The sequence below is a fragment of the Lampris incognitus genome, chromosome 5, assembly GCF_029633865.1.
Source record: "Lampris incognitus isolate fLamInc1 chromosome 5, fLamInc1.hap2, whole genome shotgun sequence".
NCBI lineage: Eukaryota > Metazoa > Chordata > Actinopteri > Lampriformes > Lampridae > Lampris > Lampris incognitus.
In genome coordinates, this window is record NC_079215.1 from 19,726,379 (window position 1) to 19,742,565 (window position 16,187).

At 42.4% G+C, this 16,187-nt stretch overlaps 2 protein-coding genes across 4 annotated transcripts in view; both read right to left on the reverse strand.

Annotated features, from left to right (window-relative positions):
* The window catches only part of LOC130112276 (inactive rhomboid protein 2-like), a 91,119-nt gene extending 80,049 nt beyond the window's left edge, over window positions 1-11,070 (reverse strand). The window contains exons 1-3 of one of the 2 annotated variants that reach the window (XM_056279567.1): window positions 10,953-11,070; window positions 8,281-8,405; window positions 765-928 (exon numbers count right to left, since the gene is read on the reverse strand). The gene's annotated coding sequence lies outside the window, so the exon portion shown is untranslated. The remainder of the gene's footprint in view (window positions 1-764; window positions 929-8,280; window positions 8,406-10,952) is intronic. The other variant, XM_056279568.1, reaches the window with a different exon arrangement.
* A 3,071-nt stretch (window positions 11,071-14,141) lies between these two features.
* acox1 (acyl-CoA oxidase 1, palmitoyl) overlaps window positions 14,142-16,187 on the reverse strand; it is a 36,665-nt gene continuing 34,619 nt past the window's right edge. For both annotated transcript variants that reach the window (XM_056279618.1, XM_056279617.1), the window contains one exon: window positions 14,142-15,935. In XM_056279618.1, the coding sequence (XP_056135593.1) occupies window positions 15,885-15,935 (51 nt within the window). In that variant the 3' untranslated portion in view covers window positions 14,142-15,884. The remainder of the gene's footprint in view (window positions 15,936-16,187) is intronic.

Genomic DNA, 16,187 nt, shown 5'->3' on the forward strand with positions numbered 1-16,187 from the left:
TTTCCAATTTGAATATCAGGTGAATGCAAACATGACCTTCAGTTATCAGGGTTTACACACAATCTCGCAATTTTGCCATGGCAATTTTGTTTTGTTTTTTTGGGGTGGGGGATTCCCCCCCCCTTTTCTCCCCAAATGTACCTGGCCAATTACCCCACTCTTCCAAGCTGCCCCGGTTGCTGCTCCACCCACTCTGCTGATCCGGGAAGGGCTGCAGACTACCAAATGCCTCCTCTGATACATGTGGAGTCGCCAGCCGCTACTTTCATCTGACAGTGAGGAGTTTCACCAGGGGGACGTAGCGTGTGGGAGGATGACGCTATTCCCCCCAGTCCCTCCCCTCCCGAACAGGAAACCTACCAGAGCAGGCGCTAGTGCAGTGACCAGGACATATACCCACATTCGGCTTCCCACCCACAGACATGGCCAATTGTGTCTTTAGGGACGCCCAACCAAGTCAGAGGTAACACGGGGATTCGAACCGGCGATCCCTGTGATGGTAGGCAACGGAATAGACTGCTACGCTACCTGGACGCCCTTGTCATGGCGCTTTTAACCCTCCTCACTTATTAGTTACCAGGATGACACAAAAAACTACTCCATGTTATAAGAGTTTGCCTATTCACCACTTTTACCTCTGCTTCAGTACTCAGGCTACTAAAGGAAATTGGACATCGCGCTTGCAGTTAATCACAAACCACAAACCACAAATACTTGGGAGTACACACACATTGGAGAAAATGCTTTTGAGCATGACCCGTTACCTTACTCTGCGTATCCAGAGGCAGAAATATCCGTCCCAGCCACAGGTGCAGTCGTTGAGTAGTTTACGGACTTTATTCTTAAACCCTTGAAGGCCAAATGAGGAACTGGCCTTCAGATGATTGTCACATCAACTCCGCTTTGTGCGCATGCTGCTGGGTCGCTCCTGCAAAAGGAGAGAAATACAGAAATCAATAAAAGGTCATTTACAAGCCTCTACAGCGACATGTTTTTTTCCCCCGCATCCGGGGAGGGCTGTAGACTACCACATGCCTCCTCCCATACATATGGAGTCGCCAGCTGCTTCTTTTCACCTGACAGTGAGAAGTTTCACCAGGGGGACGTAGCATGTGGGAGGATCACGCTATTCCCCCCAGTTCCCCCCCCACCCCCTTCCCCGAACAGGTGCCTCGACCGACCAGAGGCATCCTGCTTCCCACCTGCAGATATGGCAAATTGTGTCTGTAGAGATGCCCAACCAAGCCAGAGATAACACGGGGATTCGAACCAGCGATCCCCGGCATACTGGTAGGCAATGATATAGACCGCCACACTAACCGGATGCTACAGCGACATTTTGATCAAATTCTTAGCGAGGAGTAATGGTGATATCATAGGGACGTCTGTGTGACTGCCATGTGGAACCACTTTCTCACAGAATTCAAATGGATTCTTTATTTCGCCAGGTCCTGTTTGTTACTCAACTCTGCATATTGCATCAATTTGCATCCTTTTGCAAACTGTGTATTGAAATGGCTGTGTACTGAAATGGCTCGAGTACACTGAAATGTCTTTTCTCTTTTTATATCTGACGGAGAATAGAGCCTCAGCTGGGAGGTAATTAGAAAAATAGCACAAAAAGTGCTGCCTCTTTTTTATATATAAATTCATCTATTAATCCTTAATGTCATCCACTTCTTTTCCATATAAATAAATTCAGTATATTCTTTGTTTGTTGGACGAAAGCTGAAGTCACAGGGTCCAAAGTCATTGTATGTTAAAATGCATCAATTCATCTTTTCCTAACTGGGTTGTGCGAGGTAAACCTGGATGTCTCTCTCTTTTCCCAGCAACACTAACGCAGCACTCCAACAAACAACAGACGGCCATTAGAAGATAAATTAGTCAGCTTCATGAATTGCTGCTGCTAATAAGAAAAAGCGAATGGCTTTCAGTCAGCAGCAACTGTGCATGGGTAATATCCATCCATCCATTATCCAAGCCTCTTATCCCAATCAGGGTCGCAGAATGCTGAAGCCTATCCCAGCAGTCATTGGGTGGCAGGCGGGACGACACCCTGGACAGGCCACCAGACCATCACAGGGCCCACACACACACACACCTAGGGACAATTTAATACGGCCGATTCACCTGACCTACATGTCTTTGGACTGTGGGAGGAAACCCACGCAGACACGGGGAGAAGATGCAAACTCCACACACAGAGGACAACCCAGGACCTTCTTGCTGTGAGGCAACCATGCTAACCACTGCGCCACTGTGCTGCCTGCATGGGCAATATGTAAAATATTATTTCGTTAATCATAATTAACTTTACACAATATTAGTATATCATGATGTCTAATTAGATGTTATAATATGATGCTGAAGAATTCAAACGTTCATCACATTGAAGTACTTGTTTTGTTTTTTTTTTTCTGGATATTTCCCCCCAGTTGTATTTGGTCAATTAACCACTCTTCCGTGCCTTCCCCGTCGCTGCTCCACCTCTGCTGATTTGGGCAAGGCTGCAGACTACTACATGCTTCCTCAATACATGTGGAGTCGCCAGCCGCTTCTTTTCACCTGACAGTGAGGATTTTCACCAGGTGGATTTAGCATGTGGGAGGATCACGCTACTCCCCCCAGTTCCCCCTTCCCCCTGAACAGGTACCCCAACCGACCAGAGGCGCTAGTGGAGTGACCAGGACACATACCCACATCTGGCTTCTCACCCACAGACACGGACAATTGTGTCTGTAGGGATGCCCAACCAAGCCCAAGGTAACACGCGGGGATTTGAACCGGCGATCCGTGTTGGTAGGCAACAGAATAGACCGCTACGCTACACGGATGCTCACAGATTTTTTTATTGGATTCAGGTCTGGGCTCTGGCTGGGCCATTCCAAAACATTGATCTTCTTTTGGTGAAGCCTTCCTTTGTTGATTTGGATGCATGCTTTGCATCATTGTTGTGCTGAAAAGGGATATTCCTCATCTTCAGCTTTCTAGCAGACGCCTGAAGGTTTTTACCAGAATCGACTGGTATTTTGACTTCTTCTTCCTCCACGTAAAGTCAGTTTCAGCTGAAGAAAAGCAGCCCTAAAGCGTGATGCTGCCACCACCATAGTTCGCCGTGGGTATGGTGTTCTTTTGATCATGTGTTGTGTTGTTTTTGGCCAAACACAATTTTTGGAATGATGGCCAAAAAGTTCAACCTTGGTTTCATCACGCCATAACCCATTTTCTACATGGTTTTGGTAGACTGGATATATCTTTTTGTAAAGTTTAGCCAGGATTGTGTTTTTTTTTTCTTCATGTTAAAAGGCCACCATCTTGGCACCTTAGAGATTTTTGTCACATGTTGGGAGCAACCAGTACTTTCCAGAAATTCCTGCAGCTCCTTTAATGTTGCTGTAGGGGTCTTGGCAGCCTCCCTGACCAGTTTTCTCCTGGTCTTCTCATCCATTTTGGAAGGCCGTTCTGTTGATGTCGCTGTTTTGCCATATTTTCTCCACTTGTTGATGCCTGTCATCACTGTGTTCCATGGGATATCTAATGCCTTGGGAATTCTTTTGTACCCCTCTCCTGATCGATACCTTTCAGTAATGAGATTCCGTTCATTGACCAACTCAAGTCAGTTTTATTTGTATAGCCCAATATCACAAATTACAAACTTGCCTCAAGGGGCATTACAGCAATACAACATCCTCTCCTTAGACCCTCGCATCGGATAAGGAACAACTCCCTAAAAAAAAACCTTTAACGGAGAAAAAAATGGGAAGAAACCTCAGAAGAGCAACAGAGGAGGGATCTCTCTCCCAAGATGGACAGACATGCAATGGATGTTGTACGTGCAGAATAAAACACAATTAACATGGCCATGGCTTTTGCAGTTGGATGCAACCAAGAAGATGTAAGGAAAATCCTACATGAACTTTATTTGGGGTTAATCAGAGTCACTTTAATTGATGGCAGGTGTATACCAACTACGATTTAAAATGAATTTGAATCCGACTGGTTAATTCTAAACACAGCCACATCCCCAGTTATAAAAGGGTGTGCACACTTATGCAACCAGGTTATTGTACATTTTGTATTTTTTTCCTTAAAATGTTTCTGATTGGATTTCACTTTATATTTATAGGTTGCAATTTCACAATAAAGGTGGAAAAAGTTCTGACATGACTTATATCGGTTTCATTTTTTTTACATCACAAAAACCCACAGGGAAACCACACCGGAAACTCCCCGTGTCTGTGGTGGGTTTTCTCCGGGTGCTCCGGTTTCCTCTCACCATCAAAAAGACATGCATGTTAGGGTTAATACTCCTGTCTGTGTCCCTGATCGAGGCATGGCAAGATGAACTGGAGTTGGTCCCCGGGTGTTGCATGGCGGCTGCCCACTGCGCCTACCTACACAGCTAGGATGGGTTAAATGCAGAACATAATTTCCCTACGGGGATCAATAGAGTATATCAAAATCAAAAAACTCAAAATCAAAAATCAAAATAATGATCATCTTCAAACAAGGACACATGTCAAAGTCTGTGTAGATTAGATGGTAAGCGAACAATCAGTTCTCGTAGTCAACGTGCTGGATGTAGGAGAAATGGGCAGGAGTAAAGACCTGAGCAACTTTGACAAGGGCCCAATTGTTATGGCCAGACGACTAGGTCAGAGCATCTCTGAAACAGCAAGACCTGTGGGATGATCCCAGTCAGTAGTGGCGAGTACCTACTGACAGTGGTCCGAGGAAGGTCAAAACATATATGGGTGTTGGGCGCACAAGGCGCATCAATTCATGAGGGGAACGAAGACTATCCCATCTGTTCCGAACCAACAGATGGTCTACTGTGGCACAAGTCACAGAAAATTTTAATGATGGTTACGGGAGGAATGTGGCAGAAAACAAGGGCTGCGTAGCCACAGACCGGTCAGAGTGCCCATGATGACCCCTGTCCACTGTCAAAAGCTTACAATGGGCACATGGGCGTAGGAACTGGACCTTGAAGCAGTGGAAGAAGGCCGCCTGGTCCAATGAGTCCCATTTTCTTTTAGATCACATGGATGATGAAATGTTCAGGGTGTTGCCCTGGCCTCTAAATTTGCTAGGTCTCAATCCAATTGAGCATCTGTGGGATATGCTGAGCATCTGCGGGATGTGCTGGACAGACAAGTCTGATCCATGGCAGCTCCAACTCACAACTTACAGGACTTGAAGGATCTGCTCCTAATGTTTTGTGCCAGAATCCACATGACACCTTCAAGGGTCTTGTAGAGTCCATGCCTTGATGGATCGGCGCTGTTTTGGCAGCACACAGAGGACCAATAGCATATTAGGCAGGTGGTCATAATGTTTTGGCACATCAGTGTATATTATATCAGAATCAGATATACACAAAAAATAAAGCTATATGCAGCTAACATGGGCCCATATCTTATAAAGCCCTCTCAGATGAGCAAGTGGCTGTTGGGACTTGAGCCTGTGTGTGGTGTAACCTGTAGGCCTTGTACACCAGCATCTTGAGTGCCACCTCCTTCTACACACCTAGGTGTGTGTGGTATGTGACTTCTGTACACATCCAACCACTTGGATAATTAAATAGTAAGGACTTTGGCTAGTAAGTATAATATCGATCAAAAACTAGTTGTCAAATGATACTCCCTCAGATATTTCAGACCTCATTTAGCGAGAAATCTTGGGTAATAGATTCTCATTATGGTTAATGTAGACAACCAAACTGTGTATTATATGACAATTTCATGCCAGTACAGAAACCACTTAAACACAATCAACATCAACAACGAATTATTTCCCAGTCCTGTGTGCATGTGCATATGTTAGTGTGTATGTGTCATACACTGTCAGCGTGGTAACGAAAACTTCCCCCACGTTCGCTTCGATCTCTGCATCGATACCAACACCCTGAGAAAAGACAGTTCCTCTTTGTGGTCACATAGTTTCCATTTAACACAGCAACCCTACCAAAACCAACGAAACTAGATGAAACCACCAAGTCGTTTTAGCTCCACAAATACCCAGTCTGTGATACTGTACATCTGCACAGGAGCCATCGGCATCAGGCTCATTTTGTAATGAAGTACATAAACCTTGCACAGACTGATGAATAACTAACAGTCTTTCAAGAGCCTACATGCCCAAACCCGCAGTGCAGGATGATCGTGCCGCAAATACCTTTGTAACACAGGCTAGCTCCCTCTGACAATCCTGCAGACATGACCTAAATATTTGGTTGGTGGGTGAGCGAGTGTGTATGTGCGTGTATGCATTTGGACACCAAAACTAGATAGCCTCTTGGGAAACAGCACAGCATTCCTGGTCAGTTGGCCAAGACTGGCTGTAAGAAAGACAAATCATTTTGCTCTCTTTCACATTTAAATTGTGTTCCCAGACAGAATACACTTTAAGGACCAACGTGGGACTGGGCAATAATTCAATATCGTCGCTTATCCTCTTTCAACTAAGGATGCACCGATATCACTTCTTCCCTGCCGATACCGATTCTGAGATTGAATCTTCCGATACCGAGTCCTGATCCAATCCATTACTTTTGCTGAACGGTACAGATTTACGCTAGAGCTACACTGAACACGTAATTATGCGGACCGTTCGTGGGGCGGATGTGCCACATAATTTATCTATTTACTGGCTACACCTGCTAGAGTGGTACCACATAAGGCTGAGTCCTTACCGCAGTGGCCTGGGTTCGAATCTGGCCTGGGTCCTTTGCTGCATGCCACCCCCTCTCTTCCCTGCCTTTCCTGTCTCTCTCTCTACTATTACTATCCAATAAAGGCAGAAAATGCCCCAAAAAAAAGAAAGAAAAAAAAAGACAGTGAGCTTTCAGAGTCATTGGGGAGCTAATGTGTTAAAATGCAGCTTTTTGCCTTAACCTACAACCTACAGTTGCCTTTTTGCTGAGTGCTTCACAACCTGTACTGCGAGGTGGGTCGGTTTCTGTCTCAGTGAATTTACCAAGCACTGTTCTACCGACAAGATTATAGTGTATATATTATTGACTATTACAAATTGTTCTCTTCTCTCACATGTCTTTTCTGTCTCTCTGAATGATGTCTTCTCCTTTCTCTTCTTCTGTGTATGTTAATGGTGTGATACGAGTCTCCCCTGTGTGCAGGTGTAGTCGGTCCTCCTCCCAGATCTCCATGGTGATGGTGGTTACCACCTGGACACTGCTTGGCATCCTCCCCATCACATTCTTTATATACATCTTATAAATCCATATAATTTTGTTATCCTGTTTCGACGTTATATGTTTCTCTTACTCCGATGTGTGACTAATGTTTTTTTTTCTTGTCTCTTCTCCCGTGTATGTGAATGGTGTGATGTGAGTCTCCGCTCTATGCAAGTGTAGTCTGTCCTCCCGTCACGTCTCCATGGCGATGGTGGTCGCGTGGCTTGGGTCCTGGGCTGTTCCGGTGGCATCTGGACACTGCTTGGCATCCCCCTCATCACATTCTTCGTATATCTTATGATTCCATTATAATTCTGTTATCCTCTTTCAATGTTGTATTCTGTAAATTGTGTTTTATTCTGCACACACAACATCCACTGCACATCTGCCCATCTTGGGACAAAGATCCCTCCTCTGTTACTCTCTCTGAGGTTTCTTCCTATTTTTTCTCCCTGTTAAAGGTTTTTTTTTAGGGAGGTGCTCCTTATCCAGTGCGAGGGTTTAAGGACAAGATTTTGTGTTGCTGTAAAGCCCACTGAGGCAAATTTGTTATTTGTGACATTGCGTTATACAAATAAAACTGACTTGACTGAAAACAAATAATAACAGAAACCCTCAAAAACAAACTGCCAATAAGCTATAAAGACATGTCCTGTATATCGGTAGTGGTTACACACCACCTGCGCACTGCACTCACACCTGATGTAGCTAGTTTCATTGATGATAGTGGAAGTGTAGTGTTGCAGCAGCCGCATGCGCTACGTGTTCAATGCAATGGGGTAAGTTTGGGGTCAATGGGCAAAATAACTGAGATAGGATCAGGTTTTTTTTCCCCCACCATTAAAGTGATACTGGCTTGAGGGTGCAAAATTAAAATGCAGTGAAGAAGTCATTTTGCTTTTCATTTAAGGCATGTTACTAGGAAAACATCAAGGCCCTTTCGTGGCATGATACTGAAGAGACACACAGCGCAGTAAACTTTATCAGATCCCCACGCTGAACATAAAATCTCGCCACAAACCACTCTTTGACCAATTAAGAGTGCCCCTTAAAAAACAAAGGCATCCACGTAAAAAAAATACCTTGAGGTTTATGACCTTTTGGCTTCCAAAGCATTTCCTGCATGTCCAATCAAATCTCTTGAGATTCTGGGTGAGGAACGTGAGTTGGCAGGACAGCGCAGGGGGAAAAAAGCCAACAGCCGGGCCTGCAGTTGAAAAGGTTGCTAAATTAATGAAAAAGGAGCACAACACTTGTTGCAGCACAACAACCAAACGACAGTTAGGTTTGAAAGCACCCTGGAAGTAAAAGGAATGACTGTCTCGAATCCCATACACGCCTCGAGAGACTTACAGAAAAAATAAACTGTTTGAATCCCGCCCAGAAAAACAAAACTAGTAAAACACATTTCCGGAAAACTGATGGTGAACATAAAAAAGGAGAGTAGACCTCCCCAGGTAAATAAGTAGGAATGCGCCAATACAAATACTGCTATCAGATATCTGACCGATCCCAGGTGAAAATGGGAGCATCGGGATCAGAGATTCTACCAAAAGCTAAAATCTGATACCAAAAGCCATGAGTAACATGCCATAAATAAAAGCAAAAAGGCTTTATTTGCTGCATTTTTGGCACACGGAAGCCAGTATTTCATTGACGGAGGTAAAAAAAAAAACTGATTCTATCCTTATTATTTTGCCCAGTGACCCAAATTTATGGTCTAAGTCTGCACTGTTCAGCAAAACTAATGGGTCAGATCGGTACTCGGTAACTTGGTAGAAAGTAGCATTTGTGCATCCTTGCATGTAAGCAATTTGCGTGACTAGGCCTCTAAATGTATGTTTAAAACCAGCAGTGTTCTCCTTTGCTGATCCTGGTGAAGCGTGAGTCCTCCTTCCGTCACAGAATGGAGACTTTCCGCTATGTGTGAGGTCAATGCACTCCTCCATACATGCTGCTAACTCGGTGGCAGGTGCGTTTGTGGTGCAACAGACACCGCGGCTTATCTGAATGGAGGCAGGTTAGAAGTTGGGCAGTGCTTGGTGCATACACCGCATCATAAAGCCCACTACCTCCATTCTTACATTTTTTTACCCTTTTTTACCAGTAGGGCTGAGCAATATATTGTTTCAGAATGGACACTGCAATATAAACATGCACAATAGTCACATTGCAAAGAATGCAATGTAGGGCAAATTGGGCCCATCAGTCATGTTAGTCTAAAGCTCTTATTGCTTGATATAAAATGAAATCTAGCAAGGTCATTTTTTTATTGACTACTCTTGAAGGAAAATATTCTAGCACGTCTCATAAGCAATATAATATTAGTCTGATTTAATGAGTTCTTGAATAACTGCTTTATTTCCCCATCTAAAATCACCACAGCCATAGCTAGTGATTTGTTCTTGGAGCTTTGAAAGTTAAACGCTGCACATATCTGGTGAAATCACATAACTCTTATTCTTCTATTCTTCAAAATATCGCAAAACAAAAAAACAAACCCCAAAACAATCGATATCACAACGTTTGTTTCCCCCATCTCTTACAGCCCTATTTTATGGCATTTTACTGCTTCTGGTGAACTGTCTTGGTATCAGCAGAAACCAATATTGATTAACAAGAAACGTACCGCGGTCAAGCCAACTCTCCCTTCAATATATCTGAAGTCAGAGACAAGAGAAGGCAAAGATCAAATCACAGAAAAATCTGCTCTCCTACTACGAAAAGACCTTAAAATGATAAAAACATTGCATTTTTTTGTTATTCCCCCAGTATATTCATGAATAGTTTGACACCGGGATTGTCTTCTAAATACATTTTGGATTTATTTTTTATTTTCTAAATGGGACTACTTACAGGTGCACAAATTTGCTACTAAAACATCAACAGACAACGCTGGGGACAACATTCAGGCTGATCACCCAAAAGGCCGTCTTAAACTTGCTAAGGAATAACACTTGAATTAAAAGTCTGATCTCACAGCTACATCTTTATGATACTGTGAGGAACAAGAGCTTGTTTGTTTTTCTTAGCTTTGTTTCCAGTTCTCTCTAAGTTATGAACTAGCAGATCTGCAATACTGGCAAGAGATGTGTTTGTTGCAACTTCAACGTCAGCATACATTTGGGACGCCTCAACACTGTGCATTACTTTGCAACCGACTGGTAAAGTCGCCGCCAAGAGCAAACGTAAACAGCAATGAAACCATGTTTGAGGCGCTTATGTCATTCCTCTGTAATGGGAACGTAACAGTATCTGGTCCTCTTATGAACTAGTCCTTGTTTGGGTCAGTTTCCTTTATCCAATTTCAATGAGGCACACCGCGTGGTTTACGCTCCCTCCCACATTACACTGGAGAAGAAAAACACGCCGACAATAAAACAACGGAAATACAATAGCGTAAAAAGCATTAACGGCGAAATAACGAGCGTAAAATCTGCAATGGGGGGGGGGGTTGTTTATCCTCGGTTCGCGGAACAATGCGGGTTTTCTGAGGCACGCTTTACGCGGCTCGTTGTGCGGGAACGCGGGCACGTTGACATTACGTGGTGTCCCTCTCAGTCTCCATTCAAGTCAGATCGAGGGCTTTTATTTGGCTCAGCGCCGTTCGTGTGTTTTCAACAAGTTAAGCCGTTTCACTTTCCAATCCGTTTCCAAAGAACTTGCAATTAGTGTTGCCCAGAAATACACGCGATTTTTTCTTTCTCTCAATCAAACACGAAAAAATAGATGAAGAGTTTATAATACCACTCACCTGTGACATATAATCCGGTTATTAATGTTTAAGAGTTGATATTTGGGTCGGCGGGGTTTCAGCGTTACACGAGGCAACATGACATGTTACTTACTCCTCGACGTTACTTCCCCCTTCCCTCTCCTCCAATATCCTAAAGTAATAGCTCCTTCTACAGGAGGCGGAGTCACGACCGCTAGCCGGTTTAAAGGAACACAATGGAGACGACTTCCATATTGACTGTGGGCTGTCGTAAGGCTGGACTTAATCAGGACTAAGTGTCATTTTCGGCTCATAACGCACTTTTGCGCCGATTTAGCCTATTGTAAGTGCAGCCTTATTTGAGCTAAGTAATTGGGTCTGTACTGCTAGTCACGTAAAAATGCATCTGATACGAATTCTTTTGACTTGGGTTTGGGTAAGGTTTCCCTAAACTTTCTGAAATCGTCGAACCCTTATTTTTCGTTTCTTTTTTTGTTGCCCGAGTGAAACATTGTTTGAGAGAACTGATCTCACCTTTGTGTGGCTTGTCCGGGTCGGCTTTCAAACGGCTCTCATAACAGTCACCCCTCTTCTTCTACACCTCTTCACGTACTTTTTCCTGAAACCTGTTTGGAAGAACAGCTAACACGTTCTTCCCTTCAGAGAGGGACTTTTTATTATTCTCCTTTGTTCCCGTTTTAGTGAACATGTCTTCATTTCGTCTAGTTTGATGTCCATGATGCTAACAAACAAGTAAGCTCAGGTGAATGAAAAGGAATTATTAACGGAGCACATTATGAGGCGTAGAAGAAGAACGGGAGCGTCCACGTTGCTAGATGTCCATCCATCCATTCATTATTCAAGCCGCTTGCCCTCTATTGAAAGTAGATTTGGACAAACCACATAAAAGTGAGCTTTTATACTTTATTACAATTATTTTCTTTAACACAGGTGACAGAAAAGGGTTCAAGGATTTCAGAAAGGTTATCAGACTGGCAAATTTTGGTCGCGAAACCTTGGCCCACCCAAGCCAGAAGTGCCGCAAAACGAGTTTTCCAGGAAATTGTCGACGCATGTCTGCGGTACCAGTACCCAGGTGGTGGTTTAGCCGGAGCTTTTATTATTGGTGCTCCTCTGTGTCTTGACTGTGTGAAAGAAACTATATGTGTGTGGATTTATGATTGGACTGAGTGACAATGACAAAATCAGATATCACAACATTTTTCACTAAATACCTCAATATCGATAATGTGTTGATATTTTCAGATCACTATTGGTGCTTTCATTAGACATATTTTCTGCACAGGAGAATGTTGATAGGGAAGATGGAGGTGGATGAGTTTGAAATAAGCAGCAGGAAGAAATTAGAGAGGAAAAGAGAAGAACTGCCATGTTCTAGTGATGATGCCGAGCACGGAAGAGAAATCCCCTTGGCTGGAATAAAATTGACTGGGAGCAACGCCAGATTTGGAGTTCTGTCGGACAAACTCGAAGTTGCGAGTTGGATTAAAGACAAATTTGTCGATGTCAACTTAACTGATGTTAAAAGATGTGGACTGATCATTGTTGGATGTGTGTCACAGACACAACCGAGGAAGACATTGGAGATATGAGTTAGTTGATCACCAAGTGTCATGTGTCCCACTTAAGAGTTCCAGTAAAAGGCATTGTTGATGGAGTACTGAATGCAACAGAGTTGTTGACAGTCATAGACTGTTCAGGATGATTGACGGAGAAATGAGTGAAACAAGATCTGCTGTATTTTGAATCAGAAATCCCGCCTAACAAAGTATTCTTAGATCACATTAATTACCCAGTAAGACATTTTGTTTGCTTGTGTGTAGACGTATCTTGGGGATGTGGTAAATGTGGAGATGAGATGTACAGTGGTGAAAACTGGAAAAGAACCCAAACGTAATCAGTGTGGGGGGTCATGACGCATGGCAAGCAGACTGTCCAAGGAGAAAGAAAGAGATGGAGGTCATGAGGATCAGGTCTATGAGAGGGCTATGAGCAATGAGGAAGCAGCTAGGAAAGTAAAGATTCAAGAAGGGAGAACAAATCAGGTTGGAAGCCTGATGAATGTTGTTTTGTAAGGACAAGATAAAGTTCTTAGCATTTCTGGCCATGGCGATTAACTGTGCTGTTGAGGCAGAAAGTAAATAGAGAATAGAGATAGTTATGGTGCTGCGAGAAGGTTTTTGGAATCGTGGGAATTACAGGAGAGGAAGTGCGGGGGCTGCTGAGAGGCTTCCAGGTCCTCTCAGAGCCTAGATTGAGAAGTTATATAAGAGAATGGGATAAGGGGTGGGGAAGAACTTTATTTTTTTCAATAGTTTAGATTAGATAGGATAATTTAGTTTTGTTTTCAAGCCAGTAGTTCACAGCAATGCAACATTTCAACAACACTGCAACATTTCTGATGCAAACCGCCTTTGAAGAAGTAGTAATAATAATGATGTTGATAAATGATCATTAGTAATGGGGATATGATGACCAAGCAGGTAGAAATTCATTGTTCATTCCACCAAAACAGTGGAATGAATTCAGAAAATTGCCTCACTTTATTGTAATGCAGCTTTTAAGACTAAGGAATGCCGTATATATATATCTCACCATATTACCACAATCCTACAACACATCTAGTCAAAGATCATATCACAAAATCCATATTATAGCCATATAGTGAACTGCCTCAAGTAGTTTTAATAGCCACTGATTGCACAGCAAAATTCCCATTCAGGACAACAAAGCTGATGGACTGACTGACTGATTGATCTTATAGTCCAGCTCCTCTCGTAATTAAATCCAGGTCCCTGTCGGAAGCGTGGTGATATTCTGAATGAGGGTATACATCATTTATATATCTGGAATTCACAATTCCTATAAGTGAATTTGAAATATTGCAGATGTTTGGTTCTTGTTTACGTCATTAATTTAATAAACAGAATTCATCACTGCAAGCAAGAGGTTTTACACAAAAGACATGAATCACAAAAAAACAAATGCTTAACATTTTACTCATTGATATGGATGCATACATACAATGAAATAACATATTTAAAATCTATTCATAATGTGATGCATTTTCCATGTTATGTGAAGTACTGGTACTAGTTCCTGGTGTGTAATCTAAAGGTTTACGATACTCAAGTGAAAAAGTAACAATATTGAGCTTGGTGGATATCTGGCCATCTAGTGGCAATATGATGATCAACAGAGTACACGTTTGTTATTTAAGTATTTTATTAATAGAATTGTCATGACAAATCATTTTCCAGCCATTAAAAAAAATCAATACATAAAATCACTTGCTTGAAAGAATGATCATTCTTGGAAATCCATCTGTGCATTATTACACACAAATCATCAAGGAAAAAAATCACTATGCAGTTGATTTAGCTACAACAATCGATCAAAGTCACTGAACAGAATGGGAATGGGAGGAACATTGTGCGAGATCATTTCACATGAGTTATATTCAGGGAAGAAAACTTCCTCAGGCACGTAATTCTTTCCAAAAATCTCCTTTACAGTTCACAGTGAGGCTTTCGATTACAGCTCCCTGTTTTCACTTGAAAGTGTTATTTACAAAGTGACAGAGCTGGTTCTGTCTGGTCCTGTAGCTGCAACTCAAGACAGTGGAAATCCACTTCCCCTTACGAAAAAAAAAACTGCTACAAAAAGAGAGGAAAGCTCACAGTTCCCTTTTCTCTGTATATAACCAGTTTCTGTTTGTCAGAGCCGATGGTTTTAGAGTTTGGTACAGAATAATCCCGTCCTAGTTACCAAGGGGAAGGAGCTGTAATCTGAACAGTTATCCAGTCGTCGGATGCTTGGGCTTCACTGTCAGTAGGAATTACACAGTACAGGTACCACTTCAGTAGGACTGGAGTTTATTAACAGCTTATTCATTATCATTATCATTATTATCATTACAGTACTAATAAATTAGTTTGAGCCATTGGCTTGCATGATCTTTCTTGGTAATGATTGAGCCCAAAAAAGTAAGGAGGGAGGATTTTCTTGTACACCTTTATGTATTAAGCACTTTAATAGCAGGTCCTCTGTTTTGTATACATTGAAAAAATGGGCTTATTCCAAATTCAGGCTGGTACTTCTCTGATGTGCTTTTCGCAATATGCTTGAACTTGCAACATTATCAATTACAATTCACCTTGCATCATTATCTGTGTGATTGTAAAGCCTTTTCTGGTCTGTCTTTTCTCACAAACAGATGCATGATTGCGCCTTCCGACACACACACACACACACACACACACACACACACACACACACACACACACACACACACACACACACACCTCTCTCAAAGATGAACAATTTCTGTACATACATTTCTAAAGACAGAGCCATTACTTTGACTGATTCTCAACAGACTCAAGATACACACGATCCCGAGACTGTTTAATTTCATCAGTCATTGAAAGGGCCCCTACATTAACATTCTACCGATGATTCTCTTGTTTGTTTTAACCAGACATCTCTATGCACAGAGCAAAGTGCAATGTGTTAGACATGAAAACCTATACACTGAAATGGCTAGCCGTTAGAAAGGTGGACAATGCCAGGTAACGCTGGTATTCAGGTGTTGATATGTGGGCAACATTCTGGTGCAGTGTAGATGAATGATTCTGTTAATTCTGATGAGGATTTTATTTTTTTTAGCACTTTTTGTTTTGTTTTCATTCCTAAATAGGGTTCTACTGGAGGAGGTTAACAGTTTGAGCCCACATTAAAATGGCCACATTTACCCAACCTGATCACTACAGAAGAGCACTTCTCCTGTTTAGATTGCTTTAAAATACAGTATGGCCTTCAGAGAAACAAAATACAAAGAATGGTAGGTTAGGTTAAATAGACACTTCTGACTGGTGGACGGCCGATGATGGCAGGAAGAGGCCATTTTACGGTTCCCACATAGGGTTAGTATCAGGGGTTGAAGTCACCTTAAAGTTTGGACTGCAGAGGCTTCAGGTACTTGTGATAGGACTCATGAACCTAGAGAGAAGTGGGTGGGAGAAAGTGTTGAGTTTAAAATATTCCTCACAAAATATTAACATGTAAATACAAATGTATGTAAACACAAACATGCATTTCCAACAGTTGAAGCCAGCAGCGAGAACAATGGCTGCCAGGAGTTTAGACAATTCTAACAAAGTATTGCAGATTCAATTCATCATCACATTTTGTAGTTGACACAACCAAAACTGCTCTAATTCCACATGTTATACCTCACTCAATTGTAATTCC